Consider the following 22,386-nt stretch of genomic DNA (forward strand, 5'->3'; position numbering starts at 1 on the left):
CGGAGGGGACTAGGGTTGTACAAAGTCGGTTACAGAGAAAGGAATCTTCATATCCGAACGCCAAGCTTGCCATCCACGCCAAGGAGAGTCACATCCGGACACGGGAGAGAGTCTTCTGTCTTGTATCTTCATGGCCCATCAGTCCGGCCCATGTCCAACAGGCCGGACGCCCGAGGACCCCTTAATCCAGGACTCCCTCAGTGGCACTGAGAATAAGGCGGTGCATATTTGAACGCAGAAGCAAGAAAACATTGTGGAGTAGTCGGGTATGGTATATCCAAAGGGCATTTGACCGATCCCAAATAAAGATAATTAGCCTGTTGACCCTCCTCCAATTGCTCCTGCAATAAAAACCTGTCAGACAGAGGGAGCGGATTTTGCACCGAGGAAATCATGGTGGGCAATAACTCCTTTTCCACGTCAGCATGCAATGAAGATGGCAACCCAATTACCGGATTAGCATTCAAATTTTCTGCATGATGATTCAAACTGCATGCTGAAGAACTTTCTTTGAACAATGGCAAACATGAACCGGATGTGGAAGCTTCGGCATGATTCTTGTTGGAGAAAGCCATGTAATTTATCGGACGTAACTCAAACTTGGATAGTTCTGGCAAGATAGTCCTACACCCTTGATCACGTGAATGCAAAAATTTTGAAGCAGATCGAACTGCGATTGGATGCCGAGCCGATAGTTCATGAAGAACCTCATCAACATGCCAGGTTGAGTGTAAACTTGCAAGCTTGGCAAAGTGGCATTAAACAACTGAAAGTGACAAACGAAGTCTGGCCAAATTCTATCCCGAAGGCCATAAATGAAATGGCCAACCTTGTTATTTGCCACAGAGAAACGAAATGCCTGATGATTCAACCTCAACACCTTGAAACCAGTACTGATTCCCCCAATGCAACATTGCAAAGCAATCAAAACTGATTCTTCCGAGAGAGCAAAAGAGGCCGAGGAAAAAGAAACCACCAGGAAGAACTCTTTGGTGTCTCGAGAGGGAGAAAAGTGTACCGTGGATCCAAACCTTCTCCTCACCTGTTCTGCAAGGGCAATGCCCGGAGAGAAATCCCAATGAAGCAATCCTTCCATGAAGATCAGATGGAGTTAGATCCATGGTGGTAGGGTGGTGGGACAGGGGAGAGGAGGGTGGGAGGGTGGGAGAGCCATCCTCCGGTGTTACACAGACTCTTGGTTATGTGAGAACATACCCGACGGGTGATAGCAATAACCGACTGTTATCTTTCACTCTCGATGATATGTTTCAATTGACAACGTGGATAAACATGTGGAATAACCGATGTTATAATCCAGATAAATTCCAGATAAAAATTTCCAAGAATGAAGAAGTATAATTGCTATAGTGAGTACATTATGATGTTTTCCACAATTAGTATATATGATGATTAAAAAAATTCTACTAAAAATACAAATAGGATGGTCAAAAAATGTTCACATACAAAGTACCTTGAGGAGAGAATCCTTGAAAGTCGAGAAGAAGTCATCGTCCCTACCATGATCTATCTTCTCCTACGGGGTCACCGCATGGAGTAGTGCTCAATGCAGTCACTGATTTACAATGTTTAGGTATAGGCTAAGTTGTCACATCTTGTGGTGCATGACATCTTGCTGTGGAGTGCATTGCATGCTCACGATTTGAGAAGTGGTTGGTGGCTCATGACGCTTGCAGTCTTGGTGGTACTGGTTGTTGGCCAGCTGCTACGGAGTGTGCCGCTGGAATCTTTCAATATATATGATCGGTTGGTTCCTGCTCTATATGTGCTTTTCTCCTTCCCGTGCTTCCAAGGTCTACGTGGTGACAAAAATAGGATGGGAAAACATGGATTTTTAGATTGAGATAGAGTTCAAATCTAGTGGTTGCTTTGGAGCGGCTACGACGTCTACTATGGGTCACAGGTTGCCGGTCTCTAGCACAACACCACATGTGTTGGCCCAATCGAATTGAAATGCTATCATCAATTTATATTGAACTTTTTCCCCTTGTGAAAAATCTATTTTTATAAAAGAAATATTATTAAAGATACCATTTTGTATATGCTATGTTGAATACATTTTGGCTATAGCTTGCTTGATTAATTATGTAAGCGGCGTCATGTACACTAATGTGCATGTCTTTCAAGTTGCCTTAATATATATCATTACAAATGTGTTATACATCGTTGATGTGATTTTATTTTGTAAAAAATAAGTTTAACAAACTCTAATTATAATAGATATCACCATGAATCAAGAACAACAATATTATCATGTTGCACACTTGTATATGTTATTTCTATAGAATCATTAAATACCTAACAAACTTGGTTGAGATTTTTGACATTGTATATAGAAGTATTTATCAAAGAACTAGGGGAAGTTTCTAGAGTACAACTATTGAGAACATGCTTAAGAACGAGGTCGATTGGAATCTTTAGGATTTTTTCCTTATGATGGTCGTTCGATTCATCGAATTGAATCATAGGAATTTATCCTAAGGATTATTTTGTAAAACATTCCATAGAAAATTTAGCAACCATTCAAACCTCTTGAAAGGAATCATTTTGTTTTCTTGTGATGTAGTCCAACAAGTCAAAATCCTTTAGGACTTAAACGGACATGACATTGCAATCCTATGTTTCCTTATTCCTACGTTTTTAAATATTGTGAACCGAAGAGGCCTAATTCTAGAGGGTGAAAGGGGCCTAATTCTTGCTAACATTATTGAAAAGGTGAAAGTTGACATTATTGATCTCAGAGCGACATCAGAAATATAACGAAACAACTTGCATTAGTGAATGTCCTTTCGTGAAGAATGCTTCTTGCCATAGGTTCATGATGCCAAGATTTGTGGGTATTATGTAACATACACAGTATAACTGAGCCATCGATCACACTAAGTAAACGAAGTCATGGAGTAGTTGCTTGTGACATATGTTGAGAAAGAAGAGGCCTTGACTTCAGTTACTCTTGTTCATTGGTTTTGCCCCTTTTAATTTGTTGTGTTTGTTCTTCCTTCATTTGTATTTTGATCTTCATTGATTTTCCTCCACTTGAATAATTATGATTTTGTGTGTGTGGCTTTTCTCGTTGCATCCTATCCCATTGATTTTCATTTTTTTCACTTGCATAATTCAATTATTCATTTTAAAATTTGGTTGTGTCTACCTTTTTTCTTTTTGTATTCTACCCTATTGATCTTTCTTTTTTGACTTGCATAATTTTATCACATTCAAACCTATAATATGGATGATACATCTAGATATTTTATTTTTTATCATCTCTTTCATCTAGCCGAGAAGGAAAAAACTCATTGCGGAACAAGCCACGACTCTTCTAATCAATTACGTTACAAAGAAGTACTTTATGAACGGGATTGACCCACTTCCTACCATAGTGCTTGAGAACCATGATTTGTTTCTTGCTCATCAGCTATAGAAGGTTTTAACCCATCAAATGAACTCGACTTGTAAATATACCAACTTTCTCATTCAAATTGATTTGGAGCTATTTAAATTTCTACTTTACCATCTGTTCGATTTGTAGAGCCAATTCCTTTGAAGAATTATCAACTTTGTCTTTCCTGGACTGAACAAAGTGGAACACCAAGTATCATCGTAGTTGGCTCTGTTAGTGACTCATAAGCAAGAAGGAAATTGGAAACATAGAAATCTACACAAGCTTCCATGTAGGCCCTTGGTTTAATAATCACCAAAGAATTCAATGCCAGCACGAGTTCCATGTCTTTCCTCGAGTGAACAGAGTGCCGACAAGTTTTTTTTTAAGAATCCATTGTTTTCTTGCAACCTTTTAATCCTAATTTGGTTCCATTGCATACACCTAGGTAGCTAGGTTTTTTCTACGGAACTAAGCTTCACGTGATAGGGAAGCATGCGTGATTGTGCACGAGACAAGACAGACTACAAGAATTAGAGCTACCTAGGTATGTTGTTGTGAATGGCTGCAATATACTGCACATGATTGACACGGCTAGAAGCATGATTTACTCAACAATGGGCATGGTGATTTATAAGTGGCCTTTTTTTTATACCGAAAATCATATTATCTGTGAACTTGTGTTTTATTTTTTCTATGCAAGCTACGCTTTTTATGAATGCACATCTATATGTATATCGATGTTTTTAGGTTTAAGTCAAGGGTTGAGATGTCTCTACTATCTGTACTCAATGGTGTTTTCGTCTCATATCCCCTCACAAATATATTGTCAAGGTAATACATTAGCAAAACAAAAATCACACTCATTTTAAGATTTTCATAAAAAAAGTTACATGCTTACTCTAAACAATGTTTCTTTCAAACAAATTCTCTATCATTAACTTATACTATGCTTCATAAATTTCTGATGTTTTTTAACATTGAATTATTTGTTAACAGTTGCCACGGCAACGCCCGAGGTATCATCTAGTTCTCTTTATTTTTAGGGTAATGTTATCTTGGGACCGTTCTCTTGGGACGAAATTCTAGCGAAGGCCCCACAAACCACAGGATCAAGATCTGATGGTGGCAGTTTTTTGATGAAAAATGCACTAAAAATAATAAAATGCCATGCTTTTTGTAAACAAAATCATCTCAAAACACAGAAACGGGCAACCATGCCCGTTCGCAAATGCCATCCTGCCCGGCGAACGGTCCCTGGCTATTGTGGTCCTTTTTTTAGTGTCCATCTCTGAAGTCTCAGGCCTGCCATCAGGTTTGTATGCACAACTTTACTTACTCGCAGCCATCCACATCAATTTATCTTCATTTTCCAAATATATAGTACCATTCAGTGTTGACTTATCCTAGAGCTATAGCCAGAGTGGCTAGCGGATTACTCCGTATGACTGTAGCACCTCATTGTAGGCAATAGCATAGCAAGCCAGTAACCACTCAATTTCTCTAAGAGCATGGTTTATAATATAGCCAACAGTTGGCTATATATTATTGCCATGTCATCAAGAGCTAGCAATATCATTCACTCATACAATAAGGTTGGCTCTAATGCTAGTGATTTTTTTTCCACCCTCTCTCGTCCTTTTCTCCTCTCATTTACTGATTTTACCTATGAGTATTTGAAGAAGCTAGCTATTGCATTAGAGCCCACTCCCTCTCTTTTTGTTTGTCTCTCTCTTTCACATAAACAAAAAATGCCATGTAAGCGGGCTTGTAGTCCACTATTGTACTTGCTCTAAAAACAGCGGCTAATCACTATACTACTCCTTATATTCTATAATGTAAGACGTTTTTTGACAACCATAATACGGCTAATAAGTGGGATTTCAATTTGTGGCTGTCATGATGATTGAGAGCTACTCTTAATCATCATGACAACAGTGTAGTGTCAAAAAAACGTCTTACATTTTTTGACATCATGACAGAAGTGTAGTGTCAAAAAAGTTCTTACATTTTTTAAAGGAGGAAGTAGCTCTCAATCATCATGCAGCCATAAATCGAAATCCCACTTGTTAACCGTATCATGCTACTTGCAAACAGTGTGTCATACATGAAAAAGACAGGTGTGCATCGTATAGACACGAGTCACACGACCGAAAGTCTACTACTAGCTCCGATATCTGTACTCCTTTTTCCGTTTCTCTCTCGTGACAACCCAAAATAGAAGTATACACCGCACTACTAATGGTGCATGCCGCGCGCTGGATCGGCTGCAGCCTCTTTCAATTCCGGTAGCTAGCCAGCCATAAGTGGTGGCCGCTCGACCGATCCTCGCCTCTCCCGGCGGCCGGCCGCGCGATCCACAGCACCCATTTATGGGGCAGCATTGATACCGGTCGCATCGTAGTACGTACGAGAGCAACGTCCACCCGTTCCCCCGGCTGGTCGACGACGATGCATGCATCGGTCGGCCGAGCCCCCACCCGCGCCCAGGCCCCGGGCACACGGGAGGAGGAGGAGGAGACGGATCCGTCGACGACGGCGACGAGACGATCCCCACCACGTGATCGTGCGCGTACCTCCGCCCTGCCCCCCGAGCGGCACGGGCGAGATTTTTTCATAAAGCTTTCGCTCTGGCTTTGGTCAAGCGTGCTGTCCACAGCACACACGCACGGGGGCGGTGATCACGCTCTGGTCGGGGGGACACGGGAGCAGAGCGGCGCACGCAACAGCGATCACGAAATGACATGGCTGCCACGATCACATGTCACTCACTCTCCCTGTAGTACTACGTGGAAATGACGTGGCTGCCCCTGTCTCTCTCTGCTCTGCTCGCGCCCGGAAAAGCGGAGGGGCGTCTCCCCGGGCCGTCATGTCATCCTCAGCCCCATCCCTGGTGTCTCTCTAGTCACTACCTACAGGCTACAGCTTGCTCGTAGATAGTATCGCCCAGACATCCATCAATGACAGCTCGGAGCGTAGCCAAGCTCGTAGCTAGCCTCTCGTCACAAGCCAACAACACTATTTGACTGTTCAAGTACTGCACTGCAACAGCTGGCTGGTCAGCGGGCCCGTGCATGCCGGCCCTACGGCGCAGCTCGGCCCTCTCATACGCAGCCAGCCAAAGAGAGCCAGACCGGCCAGGCTTAAAGCAAGCAAAGCATACGACGACACGGGAGCGGCTCCGTAGGCCCGCCCGGCCCATGGCCCGGACACCGTCGCCCCCACCCCCACAGTGGAGCGCAGGATCAATCAATCTTCTTCCCGTAACAGCTAGCACCATGCAATGCAATGCAATGCAATGCGACTGACTGCGTCGCCCGGAATCATCGAGGAAATGCGATGACCTTCTACTCTACCCCAATGTTCTGGGTTTTCTGAGCCGGCCGGCCAGTTTTATTAATTACCATGGCCACCGGCGGTGACGTTGCTCGCCGCGCGGCGTCAACGGAGCAGCACGTACGTACAGCACGGGCACGTTTACCGCGACGCAGCGGCAGCGGCAGTGCCGTGCAATGGCAGCAGGCAACAGCGTCGTCAGCAGGAGCGAGCAGAGCGGGGCGCTCGTGATCCATGGAACGGAACCGGAGCAGAGCAGGCGAGGGAGGGCGCGCCCGGGTCCCCAGGAGCGCGCGGCGCAGAGGCTGCCTGCCTGCACCACGACGACGACGACTGCTTCCTTGCTGCCAACGGCAGCGCTGCCCCACGCCCGATAAAAGCGAGGAGAAAGGTGGCCTAGCCCGTCTCAGTTTCGCACGCAGCTAGCTACAGTCGCCGCTAGTACTACGTAGAGTGTAGCTGTGCGCTCCCTATAGGCTGTAGCCATCCTCTTTTTTAGTCCGCAATTTATCGGTAATTGGCTATGGCTCCTAGGTGCATATGCACCCATTGTCTAAAACACATTTTAAAAAGTTGAAAAATCCCGAACAAAAACCCCGTGTGTATATCCGGAACTCTATGTGTGTGCACAAAGTTTCCGGTGAAAAACGAGGTTTTTTGTGGTTTGTGTAAAAAAGATAATTTCTATGCTCCAGTATAACTATTCATGAGGCATTTCTTTATCTTTTTTACACAAGCCACAAAAAATGCTGTTTTTCACCGAAACTTTGTGCACGCACATAGAATGTCCGGATATACCCACGGGATTTTTGTTTCGAATTTTTTAATTTTTCAAAATGTGTATTTAGACAATGGGTGCATATGCACCTAGGAGCCAGAACACCGCGTCCTTTATTTATTTGCTTGCCCTACTACGTCTCCTGGTAGCTGTAGCTACACCGAGAGGGTCCTGGCGTGCACGTTTGTTTAATGCACGTTTGTGTCCTGGGGCTCTGCCATGAGTAGACGATCATCACGGTCATCATCATCACATCTAGCAGCACGACGCACGTCGCTGTAGATATATAGATGTGGGGTGTGTTCTCTCCCTGCATAGATACAGATATACAGAGGTAGGAGTATGCATGCATGCGTTGGGTGGGATGGATGTATGTGTCCTGCTGCCTATGTGTGAATCAGACGGGTGTGTGTATCTGGCCGGCCGGCCGGCGTGGTGACTGCGGGCCGCTTTTGGTCGTTTTCCGCCTTCCCTTTCGACGGAGCGGTGGCACGGCATGGCCATGGCAGCACCCAGCAGCGACAGCGCCATCAAATTCGGCACCGCGCTCAGTAAAGTAGACAGAAGCGAGTCCTGAGCCAGGCATGGTGAGCCATGGATATTTTGTGCCTATTCGGTTGCTCCTCAATTTGCTTTGCACCTGTCCTCTTGGCACCCCGCAAATTGTTATCCGCTGCCCGGACGGTCACGGCAAACATAAAAACAACCGAAGTACACACAGAGAGAGAGACACATGAGCGAGCTGGTGGGTGCTTGCGTGGGCATGGGCATGGCGCGGTACGTGGACGCGCACAGTTTGCGTACGAAGATTCGAGCGCATACACAAATAAGTATATATCTGCATCGACCGTCGGTACGCCAAGTACACAGCCATCGCGCTCGAATAGGGAGAAAATGCACGGATCATTGGCAAGGACGACGCGTCCTGGAAGGTGGAGGGCAAGCAATAAATGGGCTCATAGTCACGGTAGCGGCAGCCCAACGCTGTCGCCGCGGGGATACTCTCAGCTCGCCGCCGTGGATGCAGGGGAAGCCGTAGACGGGACGGGACGGGACGGGACGGAGAGTTTAAGAAGAACGGGACAGACAAATCTTCTCTCCCAGAGAGCGAGGACCACGTAGGACGTAGTACCTCATGTGATCCCGACCGGTGATACGCGCTCCTCCATTCCATCGACGATGATGGATGGACCACGGGCTGGGGTTGCCGACCGGGCCAATAATGGCGAGGTGGCGTGCCACCGCACGGACATTAACGTCCCGCTCGAACCGGAACGGCCCAACGAACCAGGCGAGACAAGACTCGCCGTGTTAATGTCGCCGGTGCCGCTACTCCGGCCCGGGCTAGCTGCAGCTGGGGATTTCTCTTGTGGAGGAGGTCGGGGGACACGAGCAGATGGCTACAGGGCACGAGTAATGGACGCCCGGGCTGCAGGAGGGGAGGTACGGTTCCTCCGCCTTCGATGCGCTTTGACCCCATCGCCATTAACGACTCACCTCGCGATGCATGCCACTGCTGTGATGGTGTGTGTACCTTGTGATACTCTACTATACTCCTACCAGCTGGAGTACTGTACGCCCGTACTGTACACGAGACAAGAAGCTGCGAATACAGGGAGCGGGATTAGGCGTAGCAGACAGACTGGCGCGGGCGCGGGTGGGTACGCACGTACTACACGCGTAAATAAATAGTATAAATACGGTCAGTGCCGTGCGCCGCAGGGCGACCTGCCACAAGTACGCTCGATTACTACAGTACCGGTGCTGGTATGGTGTAGTAGTACTACTACGTAGTAACTCGTAGAGTATAGTACTAGTACTGGTAACGTTAATGTGGATGACAGGAAGAGTGCGTGTATCGCGGAGAGTAGACAGGGATCGCTGATGTGACGGACTGCACTGCACTGCTGGTCTTGCACGGTGTCGTCTGCCGTTCCAAGTTCATTGACGTGGATTCGATCGAGGCAGACGACTGTAGTAAGTCCACTACTCCTACTGGCTAAGGGGGTGTTTGGTTTAGAAGTCCTAGGACTTTTTCTAGTCCCAGGGACTCTAGTAGAGTCTTTTTCTAGTCCCTGTAGAAAAAGTCCCTCCCGTTTGGTTCCTAGGAACTTTTTAGGGACTTTTTCTAGTCTCTGGGACTAAAAAGTCCCTGAACCAAACACCCCCTAAAAATGCTAGGGAGTTGTCGAGAATTCATAGTTTCCAGCTCCAAGAAGCATTTCTAAATCAATCTACAGCGGTGTGCTATTTCTGAATTCATGGCATAGCACGGATAAGGTGGTTTGCTATTTCTAGCCTGTATGATAAACATAGCAGGTTCTACGCCGGCTATGTTTCCAAAATGCCATGCAAGTGCTCGACCCGTTTATAAGTGTATCTACTGAAAAAGATGTTCGCCACAAATGAGCATCAATACATCACTGCAGCTTTGACTATCTCTACATAGGGCCTCTTTCATTCAGAGACTTCCTACGGAAATTTTTGGAGGATTCTACCCCTTCAAAAATATTTCTATGTGGGTGGCTGATTCTACATTGGCGTGACACAAAGCAATGGCTAACCTAGAAATTCATTACCCAATTACTAGTAGGATTTAATGGAAAACTACGACAGCGCTGACCTCAAATCTCCGTCACTCATATGTGAATGGATAGCTCAAGATGAAGATCACGCATACGCCGAAGGAGATGACAACGGTCCACCCCTCGACCAGGGAGTGGGTTTGTCGACCGCAAGATCGTACCACGACCATCATGAACGAGCAATTCATCATCTAACTATCGACCAACATAGAAGGGCCGACGTCCGCTCGCCTTGAATTTCGTACCAGAAACATGTGAAGATGACCGAAAGATGCAGGGAGAAAGATCAATTTTATGGGATCACGTAAAGTTATACTCACCTCACGGGAAGTATTGGAGAGGTTCTTTTTACCTCAACATCCCGTAAACGACGATTAATTTAGAGATATGAGAGCTATTGTAGAAGTTTTTTACAGTCGAGACAACATGGAGACAAATGCGTGTTGGCCTCGAGCTCAAAACTCCCTTCTGCAATACAACAATTTTTTATTTTTACAACAATATTAAAAGAACCCAAGAAAGGCACAATCATATACCGTATGCCACTAACGCATGGGGACCACAAGTGCTATGCCCACTCATCCAACAAACCGTGATATTTCGAAAACAATACTCCCACGTGCGCGACGCAAAAAAGGAAAGAAATCCCGCTGATTTCCTCATGCCCTCCCCAAAAAATTTCCTCCCCGCCTCCTGCCACGTCCGCTAGTGGAAGTGCGGAACCGCCACCACCATGTTCACACGTGGAAAAACACCAAACCGAACCGGCGCCTCCCGCGGTAGGCAGTAGAAAATTTTTGGGCCAAGGACGCGAATTTCTCCTTCACATATTTATGAAGCAAAACATCTTACCACAACCCAGTTTCTTTTTCTAGTTCCATAACCATTTGGCAAGCAAAGCTTTATTCATAAGCTCCAAGTTCAAATTCTCAATCCCCCTTGATTTTTGGATTAGCAACATGTTTTCCAGTTTACAAAATGGTACTTTTTCTTATCTCATCAGCTTACCAAACCAACCTATCTCTAAAACATCCGCGTTCTTCCTCATTCCAACATGAATGGGCTAGAAGGACATCATGAACAAAGGATTGTAGCTAAATATGTTTTCATTAGGGTAACCTTACCTACAATGTTCAAGAAAATATTCCCTTACATGCAAGCACACCTCTTCTCAATTTCGGTAGTCACTTTACGATGTTTGTCTTTAATCACTATGTTTAAAACATGAACACATATATACTTAATGGGAACCTCCCCGGCTCACAAGTAAAAAATTCTTGGTATAATCTAGTTTTTGTATAGCCTCCCCAAAAAGGAAGAGCTCACTCTTCTACAAATTAATGGTCAACCCTAACATTTGCTCAAACGGACACATGATTAATTCAAGATTTCTTGCACTAATTTCATCATCTTTGCAGTAAACATGGTATCATCCACATAGTGTAACATATTCACCCCTTTTTCTAGATTTGTTCGCAAAACTCCTTTGACAAAACCATTTTGCCTAGTTTTTCCCATAGTAATGTCCAAAGCATCGATACCCAAATCAAAGAATAATGGTGATACGGAATCCCTCCGTGTCAAGCCTTTATGTGTTTTAAAGTAAGGACCAATGACACCATTGACTTTGACTCCCACACGTCCCCCTCTCATAGTATGCTATAAACCAACAGGTAAACCATCAGGACCAAGGCTTCTCTTTTTTCCAGTTGAAACACTACAGATTGTAACTCATCCATAGGGAAAGGTTCCATTAATTTTTAGCATCTCTATTTGAGATTTTGGAAGCCTCTTGAACATTCAGGAAAATAGTAGATTACTCAACATGCCCAAACATTTTTTTATTAATGTAGCTCAGTAGATGGGCCTCTCCCTCAATCACCCCTTCTTCTTGCTCGAAGGAAACAATCCAATTTCCCCTCCTTCTGCCATTGTCTTTAGCATGAGAGCATGTAGTGTTACTATCACCCTCCAAAATTATTTCTCTATGTTTATATCTCTGCAGCCACTTCATCTCTTCTTGTTTCAGAATTCTCCCCAATCAGACCTCACCCCTTCTTCTTGCTCGAAGGAAACAATCCAATTTCCCCTCCTTCTGCCATTGTCTTTAGCATGAGAGCATGTAGTGTTACTATCACCCTCCAAAATTATTTCTCTATGTTTATATCTCTGCAGCCACTTCATCTCTTCTTGTTTCAGAATTCTCCCCAATCAGACCTTTAGATCTTTTTGCTCATTTCTCTCCTGAGCAGCCAGACCACTAATCCCAACATTTTTTTATCAATGTGTCTAGATTAGCTAGGAGATCAGTTTTGATCTTCCTACACCAAGCATCATCATTCTTATTCCACTCCATAACTTTTCTCCTAAGGATTCTCAATCATTTTTACCATCTATTTATACTAGAAAGACCATAATGTATATTACAGGTAGAAGTGACAAACTCTTTAAAGCCATTTCCCAACATCCAATAGTTCTCAAACCTAGAAATGTGCTAAGAAATTTTGTGAGAAACAACATCAAGAATGAGAGGAGTGTGGTCATAAACATCTCCCTCTATTGCCTGAAGGAGGGGGAGTGGGTAATGTTCTTCCCAATGCGGAGAAATAAAAACTCTATCCAATTTTTCATTAGCAGGATCTACCATCACTAGTAGAAAACAGAGCTTTAAAACCGGTTCGTAAGGGCCTTTAGTGCCGGTTCTGCAACCGGCACTAAAGGGTGGAGACTAAAGACCCCCCCCTTTAGTATCGGTTCGGCACGAACCGCCACTAAAGGCGCACCACGTGGCGTGAGCTCGCGCCGTGGTATGGGGACCTTTAGTACCGGTTGCTGTTACCAACCGGTACTAAAGGTATTTTTTTATATATATTTTTGAAAATTTTGGAATTTTTTTGATTTTTTTTATTTTCAATTTTCTGAATTGAATTATTTGATGATTTAGTCTCTAATCACCCCTCTTAACTGCTCAAGTGTGGATCATTCCAAATCGTCTAACTTCCCGACCGGTCACCCATCCTCTCACTCTCCCAGCCTGAGCACGCTTAACTTCGGAGTTCTATTCCCCCTACTTTCCAAGTCTGCACTTGTTGTTTTCCTGACAAATGTAAGCTGTCAATCCTATTAACCCTCAGCAGTTTAGCTTGAACATTTGGTCACACGTTTCACCGTTTGAGTTTGAAACTATTATTCTAAAAAACAGTAATTATTTAGTAACACTAATATTTCTTGAATAAGTTTGACCATAGTTTGACCAGATTTGACCAAAATCTAAAAATTGAAATAATTATTTAGTAACACTAATATTCTTGAATAATTATGTAGCAACATTATACTACTTGAATAAGTAGTTTGACCAAAATAAAAAAAAACTGAAATTTGAGCATATCTTTTTTTCCTTTTGGAATTTGAGGATTCTAAAAAATTGCAAACAGGCCGTAGGCGGTCAAAATCGGATGCGGATTTTCGTGCTGAATTTTTTGATATATTATACATTTTTTTCCGACATCGTATGCAAAAGTTATAGCCGTTTTACATTTTCCCTACACTTTTTGCAAAACATGTCCAAATTTAAGTTTTCAAAATTTCCTAACTAGTAGGTGTAGTAATATAACTACCTCTCGAGGGATTTTATTTTCTGAAGTTTTTATCATTTTCTTTTGATTTTTTCAAAACTGAAATGGCGATACACGGGGGGGGGGGGGGGGGGGTAGAGTTTGAAAATTGCCCTATAATCCCGGTTTGTGTCTCCAACCGAGACTATAGGTCAGACCCCTTTAGTCCTGGTTCATGGCACGAACCGGTACTAAAGGTTAGCCCTTTAGTACCGGTATGTGCCACGAACCGGTACTAAAGGTGATCGTGGGGCCCCGACCTGACGCCAGCCTCCCACCACCCCTTTAGCACCGGTTCGTGGCACGAACCAGTGCTAAAGGTTCAACACGAACCGGCATTAATGCATAGCCGTTCGAACCGGCACTAATGGTACCATTAGTACCAGGCCAAAATCGAACCGGGACTAATGTGTCTCACATTAGGTCTTTTTTCTACTAGTGCATATTATTAGCACAGGTAAAAATTTCTTCCGTTAAGAGGTAATTCTCTCAACCTAGCACTTTCAATAATACCATTAATTACAGGTTTATTTATTTAGAACCATTCCTAAGGATATTAATATGTCCACCCACCAAACATGGCAGGGGATTGTCATGAGAAATCCTAAACAACTCTGCTAAGAATGCATCTTTACCATCAGTCTGAGCATCACCATAAAACAGTGATGAAATTCCAATGAAGTTTATCATTTTTATGAAACACCATTATTCTAGCAAAAACTCCAAGTACAACTTGGACCACATCCAACATGTCATTATTAACGCCAACCAGGATACCTCCACATCTGCCTCTAGGATGTGACAAATTCCGAACAAATTTTCTCCCACCACAGAAGTCATGAAGTTCGTTTTCTGTGTCATTAAAGTTAATAGTCTCCTATAGACCAAAAAAATCAAGTCTTTTCCTCCAAAATCAATTCTCTCACAGATCTCTTTTCAATATCCTGGCCAATCCCTCCGATATTCAAGAAAACACCTATCATTTTTAGTAAAGATCAAGATTTCTTTGTATGCTTTTCTTTCCTCCGAAGAAGCAATGTGCTTCACACAAACCACTCACTCATGAGCCACTTCCCCTTTTTTCCGACTAGAAAAAATATTTTTCAATTAGTGAAAATAACCTTCGGCAACATTAGCATCCGAATGATCATTATTATAGCACGGGTCAGAATATGAGCACCTCAAATGTCAATTGGACCTGGAGAGGTGGGTTCATGTACACTATTCTCGTTAACAATATTTGGGACATAAAAATCATTTCTCACTTGTTCCATCATACCAATAATGTCCAGACTATGATCAACCATTTGAATAGAATACCCAAGATCAATTCCCACCGAACCAGACATATGTAAACGGGAAGATTTAGAGAGGGAAGTCAGGTTTATTGCCATAATTGTTTATCTTTGCAACTATTTCTTTAGCCAAATATTCCACTCTCATGTCTTCTCTATCTTTCAGTCTAGGGCAGCTTATGGGAGGACCATCAACATCCTTGTCTTGTCCAGCTCCTGAGATTTAGCCATTTTTTAGTCAATGAAGTCAATGGTCTCCTGACTGTCATTGTAGTCAACCGGTTCCAAATAAGCACTACCATCTTCAGCATTGTCATGAATGTTGTCGACATCCAAATCTTCCTGAACAAAACCAGCAATTTCTTTATCCAAACCTCTCTTTGATCAATTTCATGCATTAACTGTTTTAGCATCTATTGATGAACCCTAACCTTTAGTTCCATTTTCTTTCTTATCAGTTTATATATCTTATATTTTGCTCTCCTCAACAGCTTTCAAAGCAGTATGCCTAGCCCCCTTTCTCTTCCTCCATAAGTATGATCTTCCTCATAACTAACTCTAAGTCATTCTCAATCTTCTCTCTGGATTCTAGTCCAGCCACACGATCAAAATGAGTACTCGTACTTTCCTCACTTGTTCGATTGTTTCCTCAAATCGAGCCAAGTTCATACCGCCGAGAGAGATCACCTATCTGCTAGCCTCCTTGTCCATTCACATTGCCTTTTAGAACGTGTTAAGAACAATTGCACCTTGCTCAAAATGAGCAGAGCGAGCAGGCACACAAGTACTACAATAGTACCGGTGCACGAAAAAAGCAAATGGAGGACGGGCTCCATGATGGACTTAACAGAAACATATTTCCACATCACAATTTTTTGTCCATAACAATACACTTCCATACAGGCGCATACAAAAAGGAAACAAATACATAACGGGCCCTTTTTTCGTTGTTGTTGGGCCAGGGTTTTTTTTTGCGCAGCTTGCAAAAAATGATGTTTTTGAACAAAATTTTACAAATCCGTCACGGATAGTTATAAGTTTTCACATAATTGTTTTCATTATGTTTAAAACTTAAAAGCATAATTTTTGAACCATTTAATATGAAGTCCATCAATATACCCGTCCACCCAAACTTGGCACTCCTGCACGAAAAGCCTAATACTACTACTACGGTGAGATCGGCCGCCGGTGGGCGAAACGGAAGTACCACCACCGCCTACGAGCAAGCAGCAGTGCACTCATTAGTCCCTCAAAAAAAAAAGAAAAAAAGAAGCGGAGCACTCATTATTACTGCTCCTGTTTACCGACTCCTAGTGCTCCGGCCGCACGGTCTACCATACAGAATACGGTCGTCTACAATAAGGTGGAGTAGGAGTAGGGGTACATGCCTCCCTGCCGTCCGCCCATTCCGTCTGTCCGTCCCCCTCCACCTCTGCCGCTGCTGCTCTGCGGTCTGCGGCGGCAGCATGACCGCTGCCCGCCTCCCGCCTCTTCCGCTCTCCTTTTCACCTCCCCCCCTTTCTTCTTTAATCCCCCCACGCCCCCACCCCACCCCTCCACGCCACCCCTCCTTTTCCCCTCCCACCAAGGATTGAAAATATCCACGCACAAATAGTTGGAAGCGTATTGATTTCTACTGCGCCCGCCCGCCCCTTTTCACGCGACGGACGGACGGACGGACGCAGCCGTTGCAGTCGTCTCCTCTCCGCTTGGCCGCTTCCCTCCGCCCTCACCCCTTTCGTTTTGGACGCCACTACTAGTAGCAGCAGCACCCCCCACCCCGGCATCGACACACCCCATAGCAAGCATAGCCGGAGCCCCCCCGTCCATGGCCATTGCCACCATGCGCCGCCCCGCCGCGCCGTCTCCCCCGCTCCGCCGCCCCTAGCCAGACAGCCTCTCCTCAGTTCCCCGCCCCGGCCGCCCGTCTCTGCTCGAGCTAGTCACTTCGATCCGTCCCTCCCGGCCCGCCGCCTCGTGCTTCGCGTCGCGCGCGCGTTTTTGCTCGCCGCGGATGGCGGGGATCGACCTCAACACCGTGGAGGAGGACGAGGAGGAGTCCTCCGCGGAGCTGCTGCTCGCTGGGAGCGGTGGCGGCGGGGACTGCTCCTCCCAGTCGCAGTCCCACTCCCACTCCCACTCCCACTCGCAGACCCACTCCGGCCACGGCCAGGCGAGCTCGTCCGTGGCGGCCGCGACGCCGCCGAGGCCCAGCGCGGTGTGCCTCGAGCTGTGGCACGCCTGCGCGGGGCCCGTGGCGCCCATGCCGCGCAAGGGCGGCGTCGTCGTCTACCTCCCGCAGGGCCACCTCGACCACCTCGGCGACGCGCCCGCGCCGTCGCCCGCCGCCGTGCCGCCCCACGTCTTCTGCCGCGTCGTCGACGTCACGCTCCACGTAAGTGCGTCCGCGCGCCGGTTCGCTGCCTCCGGGCCTCAATGCGTTCGCCGCTCGGGTGTTCGATGGTATGCCGTGTCACCTGCGACCATGGCGCTGAGGTTAATCTGTGCTTCGTTTTGCGCTTATTCGCAGGCGGACGCGTCCACGGACGAGGTGTACGCGCAGCTCTCGCTGCTCCCCGAGAACGAGGTGCGTGCGTGCCGGCAACATGCCCGTGCTCTCATGCCTACAATGGCGGCTCCGTTCGATTCGGTTCAGTTTCTGTGGCGGCGTTTTGCTGAGCCTCGGGCTTGATCTGCTGCAGGAGGTGGTCCGGCGGATGCGCGAGGCCACGGAGGACGGGAGCGGCGGCGAGGACGGCGAGACCGTCAAGCAGCGCTTCGCGAGGATGCCGCACATGTTCTGCAAGACGCTCACCGCCTCTGACACCAGCACCCACGGCGGCTTCTCCGTTCCGCGCCGCGCCGCCGAGGACTGCTTCCCCCCTCTGGTGCGCGCATTGGCCTGGCCACACCCCTCTCTCCATCGATTTCTGCCATTGGACGCCTGCTGCGTTCTCAGTCGAGCGGTCTGCTGAAAACTCTTCTGTTCTGGGAACGCAGGACTACAGCCAGCAGCGGCCGTCTCAGGAGCTGGTCGCCAAGGATTTGCACGGCACCGAGTGGAAGTTCCGCCACATCTATCGAGGTACTACAGCTGAACAAAACACATTGATGATTTTACCTTGCTTTGGTAGCTCAGATATGAGCTGCGCACTTGGTAGCACATTCCAAGTTATGTACAGTGCATTCATTTGGTAGAAATGTTAGCTGCATTATTCATTTGCTAGACAACTTTTCTGCCGGGAAGTTTGGTCACTTTCGAGGCATGCAAAGGACAACCATAAGAAGTTAAGGGTGTCTTGATTGCTGATACATCCACATCTAACTGAATGTGATACAGGCCAGCCGCGCCGGCACCTTCTAACCACCGGATGGAGTGCGTTTGTCAACAAGAAGAAGCTTGTCTCCGGGGACGCTGTACTGTTTCTGCGGTAGGCTAACATGATCATGCATACAAGTACCTCAAGATGTTGCCGGTCCATTTTAATCATTTCCCATCAATTTCCAGGGGCGACGATGGGGAGCTTAGGCTGGGAGTACGCCGCGCGGTTCAGCTGAAAAATGGATCTGCTTTTCCGGCGCTTTATAGCCAATGCTCGAATCTTGGTACACTAGCTAATGTTGCTCATGCTGTGGCTACAAAGAGCATGTTCCAGATCTTCTATAACCCCAGGTAATGATGAGCGTGTTTGTTCTTTTATTAATGCCTTCAGAAGTTGATACTTGGTAAATTTTCATTATACTACTGCAATACTCTTAGAAAAATAGGACGCCTTGTGCTTGCATAAGGTCTGATATATATAGAAGTTCTCGCTGTGCTAGAACTATTTAGTGATGGACTGATGCTTTGACACACAGTATTTGTTATTAGATGTTTTTTATTTTTAATGACACATTAGGATGTTGCATTACATGTTTTTCTTGGCTACTCAAGTGCCTGCTGAAATTTCAAGGTTTGAACTTAAGAGGGGTTGCCTTCGATAATTGATTCTAAACTACTTTTGCGAAGCTGTTTTGAGTACTAGTTCACCTTCATGTATTTTTGTTCTTTGTCTTTTAAAATCACGTATTTTGTGATGCTAAAATCGATTTTAAGGTAGAATTGCAAATACTGATATACTTTGCTGCTACTCCATTTTTTTCTTGATGCAATGTACAGTAGTTCTGATGTTTGTTATGGTTTCTTAAATAATTGATAGGTTAAGTCAATCTGAATTCATCGTACCCTACTGGAAGTTCACCAAAAGCTTTAGCCAACCATTTTCTGTTGGATTGAGGTTCAAAATGAGATATGAAAGTGAGGATGCTGCTGAAAGAAGGTTTGTTTGCTGCAACTGTCTTACCAATAACTCGTATTATCTGAACTGAATTCAGCTGGGTTGCTAATGCGTGAGATTATCCTACAGGTACACAGGGATAATTACTGGAACTGGTGATGCAGACCCTATGTGGCGTGGTTCAAAGTGGAAATGCCTGCTGGTATGCTGTAATTTAATGTTTCTCACAGTAGTTGTTCACCGTAAATGCTGCGCTTGCACTTTTGCAGTACACCTTTCTGTTTTGTACTGTCAAGGTAATATTGCAACTTACTAACCACCAACTAGTAATATTGCAACTTGACCACACACTAGGCGCAAAAACATACCATAATTCCTCCATATTATTCTGATAACAGCTAATAATAAATGTATTTAATGCTGACGGTGCACAACTGGACATATTGATTCACCTCTAAACGAACAGGAACTCATTGAATAGAAAATAGTGACTGATCAGAGGTTGTAAGTTGTAACAGATGCGAATATGAATCGAATACCTATTGATTTGGTCGAATCTAGATACCTATTGTAATTTATGCTGTAATGAGTGCAATACGAACAGGAACTCAGAAGTCATAATAACTTAGTACTACTTCTGTATCAAAATATAAGACGTTTTTGCAGTTCAGTAATGGTTCTGCAAGACTCTTAAGTGTTCTATTCGTAATTCATTTACCGTAAACTCTTACTGCTTTGTTTCACACGGAGAATTCTACTCTCTGTGATGGTCTGGCCTTATATTAAATTATACTGTTTTACAATTCGATGGTCTGGCCTTCATCCCTAAGAGTGTTTTGCATTGCATTAAACAAAACTGGCTTCTAACTATATTTAATTAACCTACCTCCATCTTGACAGGTAAGGTGGGATGATGATGGTGAATTTCGTCGACCAAACAGGGTATCTCCTTGGGAGATTGAGCTGACCAGTTCAGCTTCAGGATCCCATCTGGCCGCACCAACTTCAAAGCGGATGAAGCCATACCTTCCCCATGCTAATCCGGAATTCACAGTTCCACGTATGTCTCTTATTGTAGTTTAAAATAACTGTCAACCAAATATTTCTTTTGCTGTATCTAACCTGAAACTATCCTTTTCTTCCTTTTAATAGATGGAGGTGGTCGCCCTGATTTTGCTGAGTCTGCACAACTCCGCAAGGTCTTGCAAGGTCAAGAATTATTGGGTTATAGAACTCATGATGGTACTGCTGTTGCTACTTCACAGCCATGTGAAGCAAGAAACTTGCAGTACATCGATGAACGAGGTTGCTCTAACAATGTGAGTAACAATGTCCTAGGGGGAGTCCCAAGCCATGGTGTGAGAACACCACTTGGAATTCCCTACCATTGCTCTGGCTTTGGGGAGTCTCAGAGATTCCAAAAGGTCTTGCAAGGTCAAGAAGTTTTCCGTCCGTACCGAGGAAGTCTGGTTGATGCGCGCATGAGAAATGGCGGCTTTCAACAACAAGATGGTCCTTATGCATCTGGTCTGTTGGATAAATGGCGCGCTCAACAACAGCATGCATTCGGTTTCGGGCCACCAGCACCAGTTCTACCGTCTCAGCCATCGTTATCACCACCTTCTGTGCTGATGTTTCAGCAGGCTGATCCAAAGGTCTCTCGATTCGAGTTTGGGCATGGGCACTTGGATAAGAACGTCGATGATCCGTATGCTAGGTTTGTCTCCGCTGAAGGCATTGGAAGGGGAGAGCAAACATTGTCGCTCCGGCCTCATCTTGGTTCAGAAGTGATTGATAGCCGTGTTGCAGTTGAGAACAAGGGTGTTGCACCTACCAACAGTTGCAAGATATTTGGCATTTCTCTGGCTGAAAAGGTTCGGGCAAGGGATGAGATGGGTTGCGATGATGGTGGTGCCAACTATCCATCTCCAACGCAACCCTTGAAGCAGCAAGTGCCGAAATCCCTCGGCAACAGTTGTGCCACTGTAAGTGCTTCTACTGTTGTCCGCAAGTCTTCATAGGTAAAGTAAAACTGGCTGCTAACTGAATGTTCTGTGCAGGTTCATGAGCAGAGGCCTGTTGTCGGCAGGGCGATCGACGTCCAACAATGGATATGAAGAAGCTCTGATCTAGGGGGCGGGCTGGATTCGCGAGTCGATCATCGTCATCTGTTGGTGATTCTTGATTTGAAAGCAGAGAAGCGTCTGCTCTGACCATTTCCAGTCGAACCTTGTGTATCTTTTAGTAGTTGTATGATAACCGGTGGAGTTGTTGTTATTCTGTGACCTAGAACTTAGTTGGCCATATCATCAGCTTGACTTTTGGCTGCTGAAACTTCCCTATATGATTAATATGTATGCTGTGGGAGGCCATTTAGCCGGTTCTGCTATAGCGCAATTCCCATGGCGTGCTTTGCTCCTGTCTTTCTCTCCCAGTTTTACCAGTTCTTGTGTTTGGCCATATGAGGATGTGGTTGGCCGGTGATGGCATAGTGCTATGATTTCGGACCAGACTGGCCAAGTTAGTCTTGCAATACTCCCTCTGTTCCATATTAAGTGTTGCTGATGTACAAAATTGTCGTACTAAATTAGCGACACTTGATATGTAACATGGAACGGCCGGAGTATTTGTCAATTTGTATCTAGCTAAAGGATCATTGGCATGCCTTGTGTATGATCCAAACAAAGACAAGTTTTTGGTGATAGCCAAACTATTCATAGGTAAGCTTTTAGCCACAATCAAAATATACCCTAGTTCACCACGATCACTCGGCCCGATCTACACATAGTAATCTTTTTGGTACGTATCCGTTTGGTTATGGTTGAAGCATGTCAACATGTCATCGAATTACTCATTGCATTACAGCTCTTGGACGGATTATTCTGGTCAAGTTGGTAGTCGGGGACTAGTTCTCACAATGTTATCAGCGCGTATGCCCCGTCAGTAGGCCACATTGAGAACACCAATATGGGTATTCGAGAAAAGGAGAACACCGTTAGGGATTTCTAGGAAAGCCTAAAGGACATGGTTAGCAGTGTACCTATTGACGAGAAGCTCTTCATAGGAGACCTCAATAGTCATGTGGGTACATCTAACATAGGTTT

General features: G+C 45.2%; 1 protein-coding gene across 1 annotated transcript; it reads left to right on the plus strand.

Annotated features, from left to right (window-relative positions):
• Positions 1-16,608: 16,608 nt before the first annotated feature.
• On the plus strand, positions 16,609-21,701 carry LOC109743596 (auxin response factor 15). Its single transcript, XM_020302690.4, has 11 exons — positions 16,609-17,400; positions 17,536-17,592; positions 17,708-17,893; positions 18,006-18,090; positions 18,346-18,436; positions 18,514-18,678; positions 19,205-19,324; positions 19,412-19,484; positions 20,183-20,342; positions 20,435-21,267; positions 21,343-21,701. Exons 1-11 carry the CDS (start codon positions 17,020-17,022, stop codon positions 21,397-21,399), a joined length of 2,208 nt encoding a protein of 735 aa, XP_020158279.1. The 5' UTR covers positions 16,609-17,019; the 3' UTR covers positions 21,400-21,701.
• The last annotated feature ends 685 nt before the right edge of the window (positions 21,702-22,386 follow it).

The sequence above is a fragment of the Aegilops tauschii genome, chromosome 1 (assembly GCF_002575655.3).
Source record: "Aegilops tauschii subsp. strangulata cultivar AL8/78 chromosome 1, Aet v6.0, whole genome shotgun sequence".
Classification (NCBI taxonomy): domain Eukaryota; kingdom Viridiplantae; phylum Streptophyta; class Magnoliopsida; order Poales; family Poaceae; genus Aegilops; species Aegilops tauschii.

What these genes read in the sequence shown, in the direction of transcription:
- LOC109743596 (XM_020302690.4), top strand. Translation starts at nt 17,020, where the DNA reads ATGGCGGGGATCGACCTCAACACCGTGGAGGAGGACGAGGAGGAGTCC. An exon ending in AGGACTGCTTCCCCCCTCTG is followed by an intron (nt 17,894 to 18,005) that starts GTGCGCGCATTG and finishes CTGGGAACGCAG; the next exon opens with GACTACAGCCAGCAGCGGCC. An exon ending in CAAAGTGGAAATGCCTGCTG is followed by an intron (nt 19,485 to 20,182) that starts GTATGCTGTAAT and finishes CCATCTTGACAG; the next exon opens with GTAAGGTGGGATGATGATGG.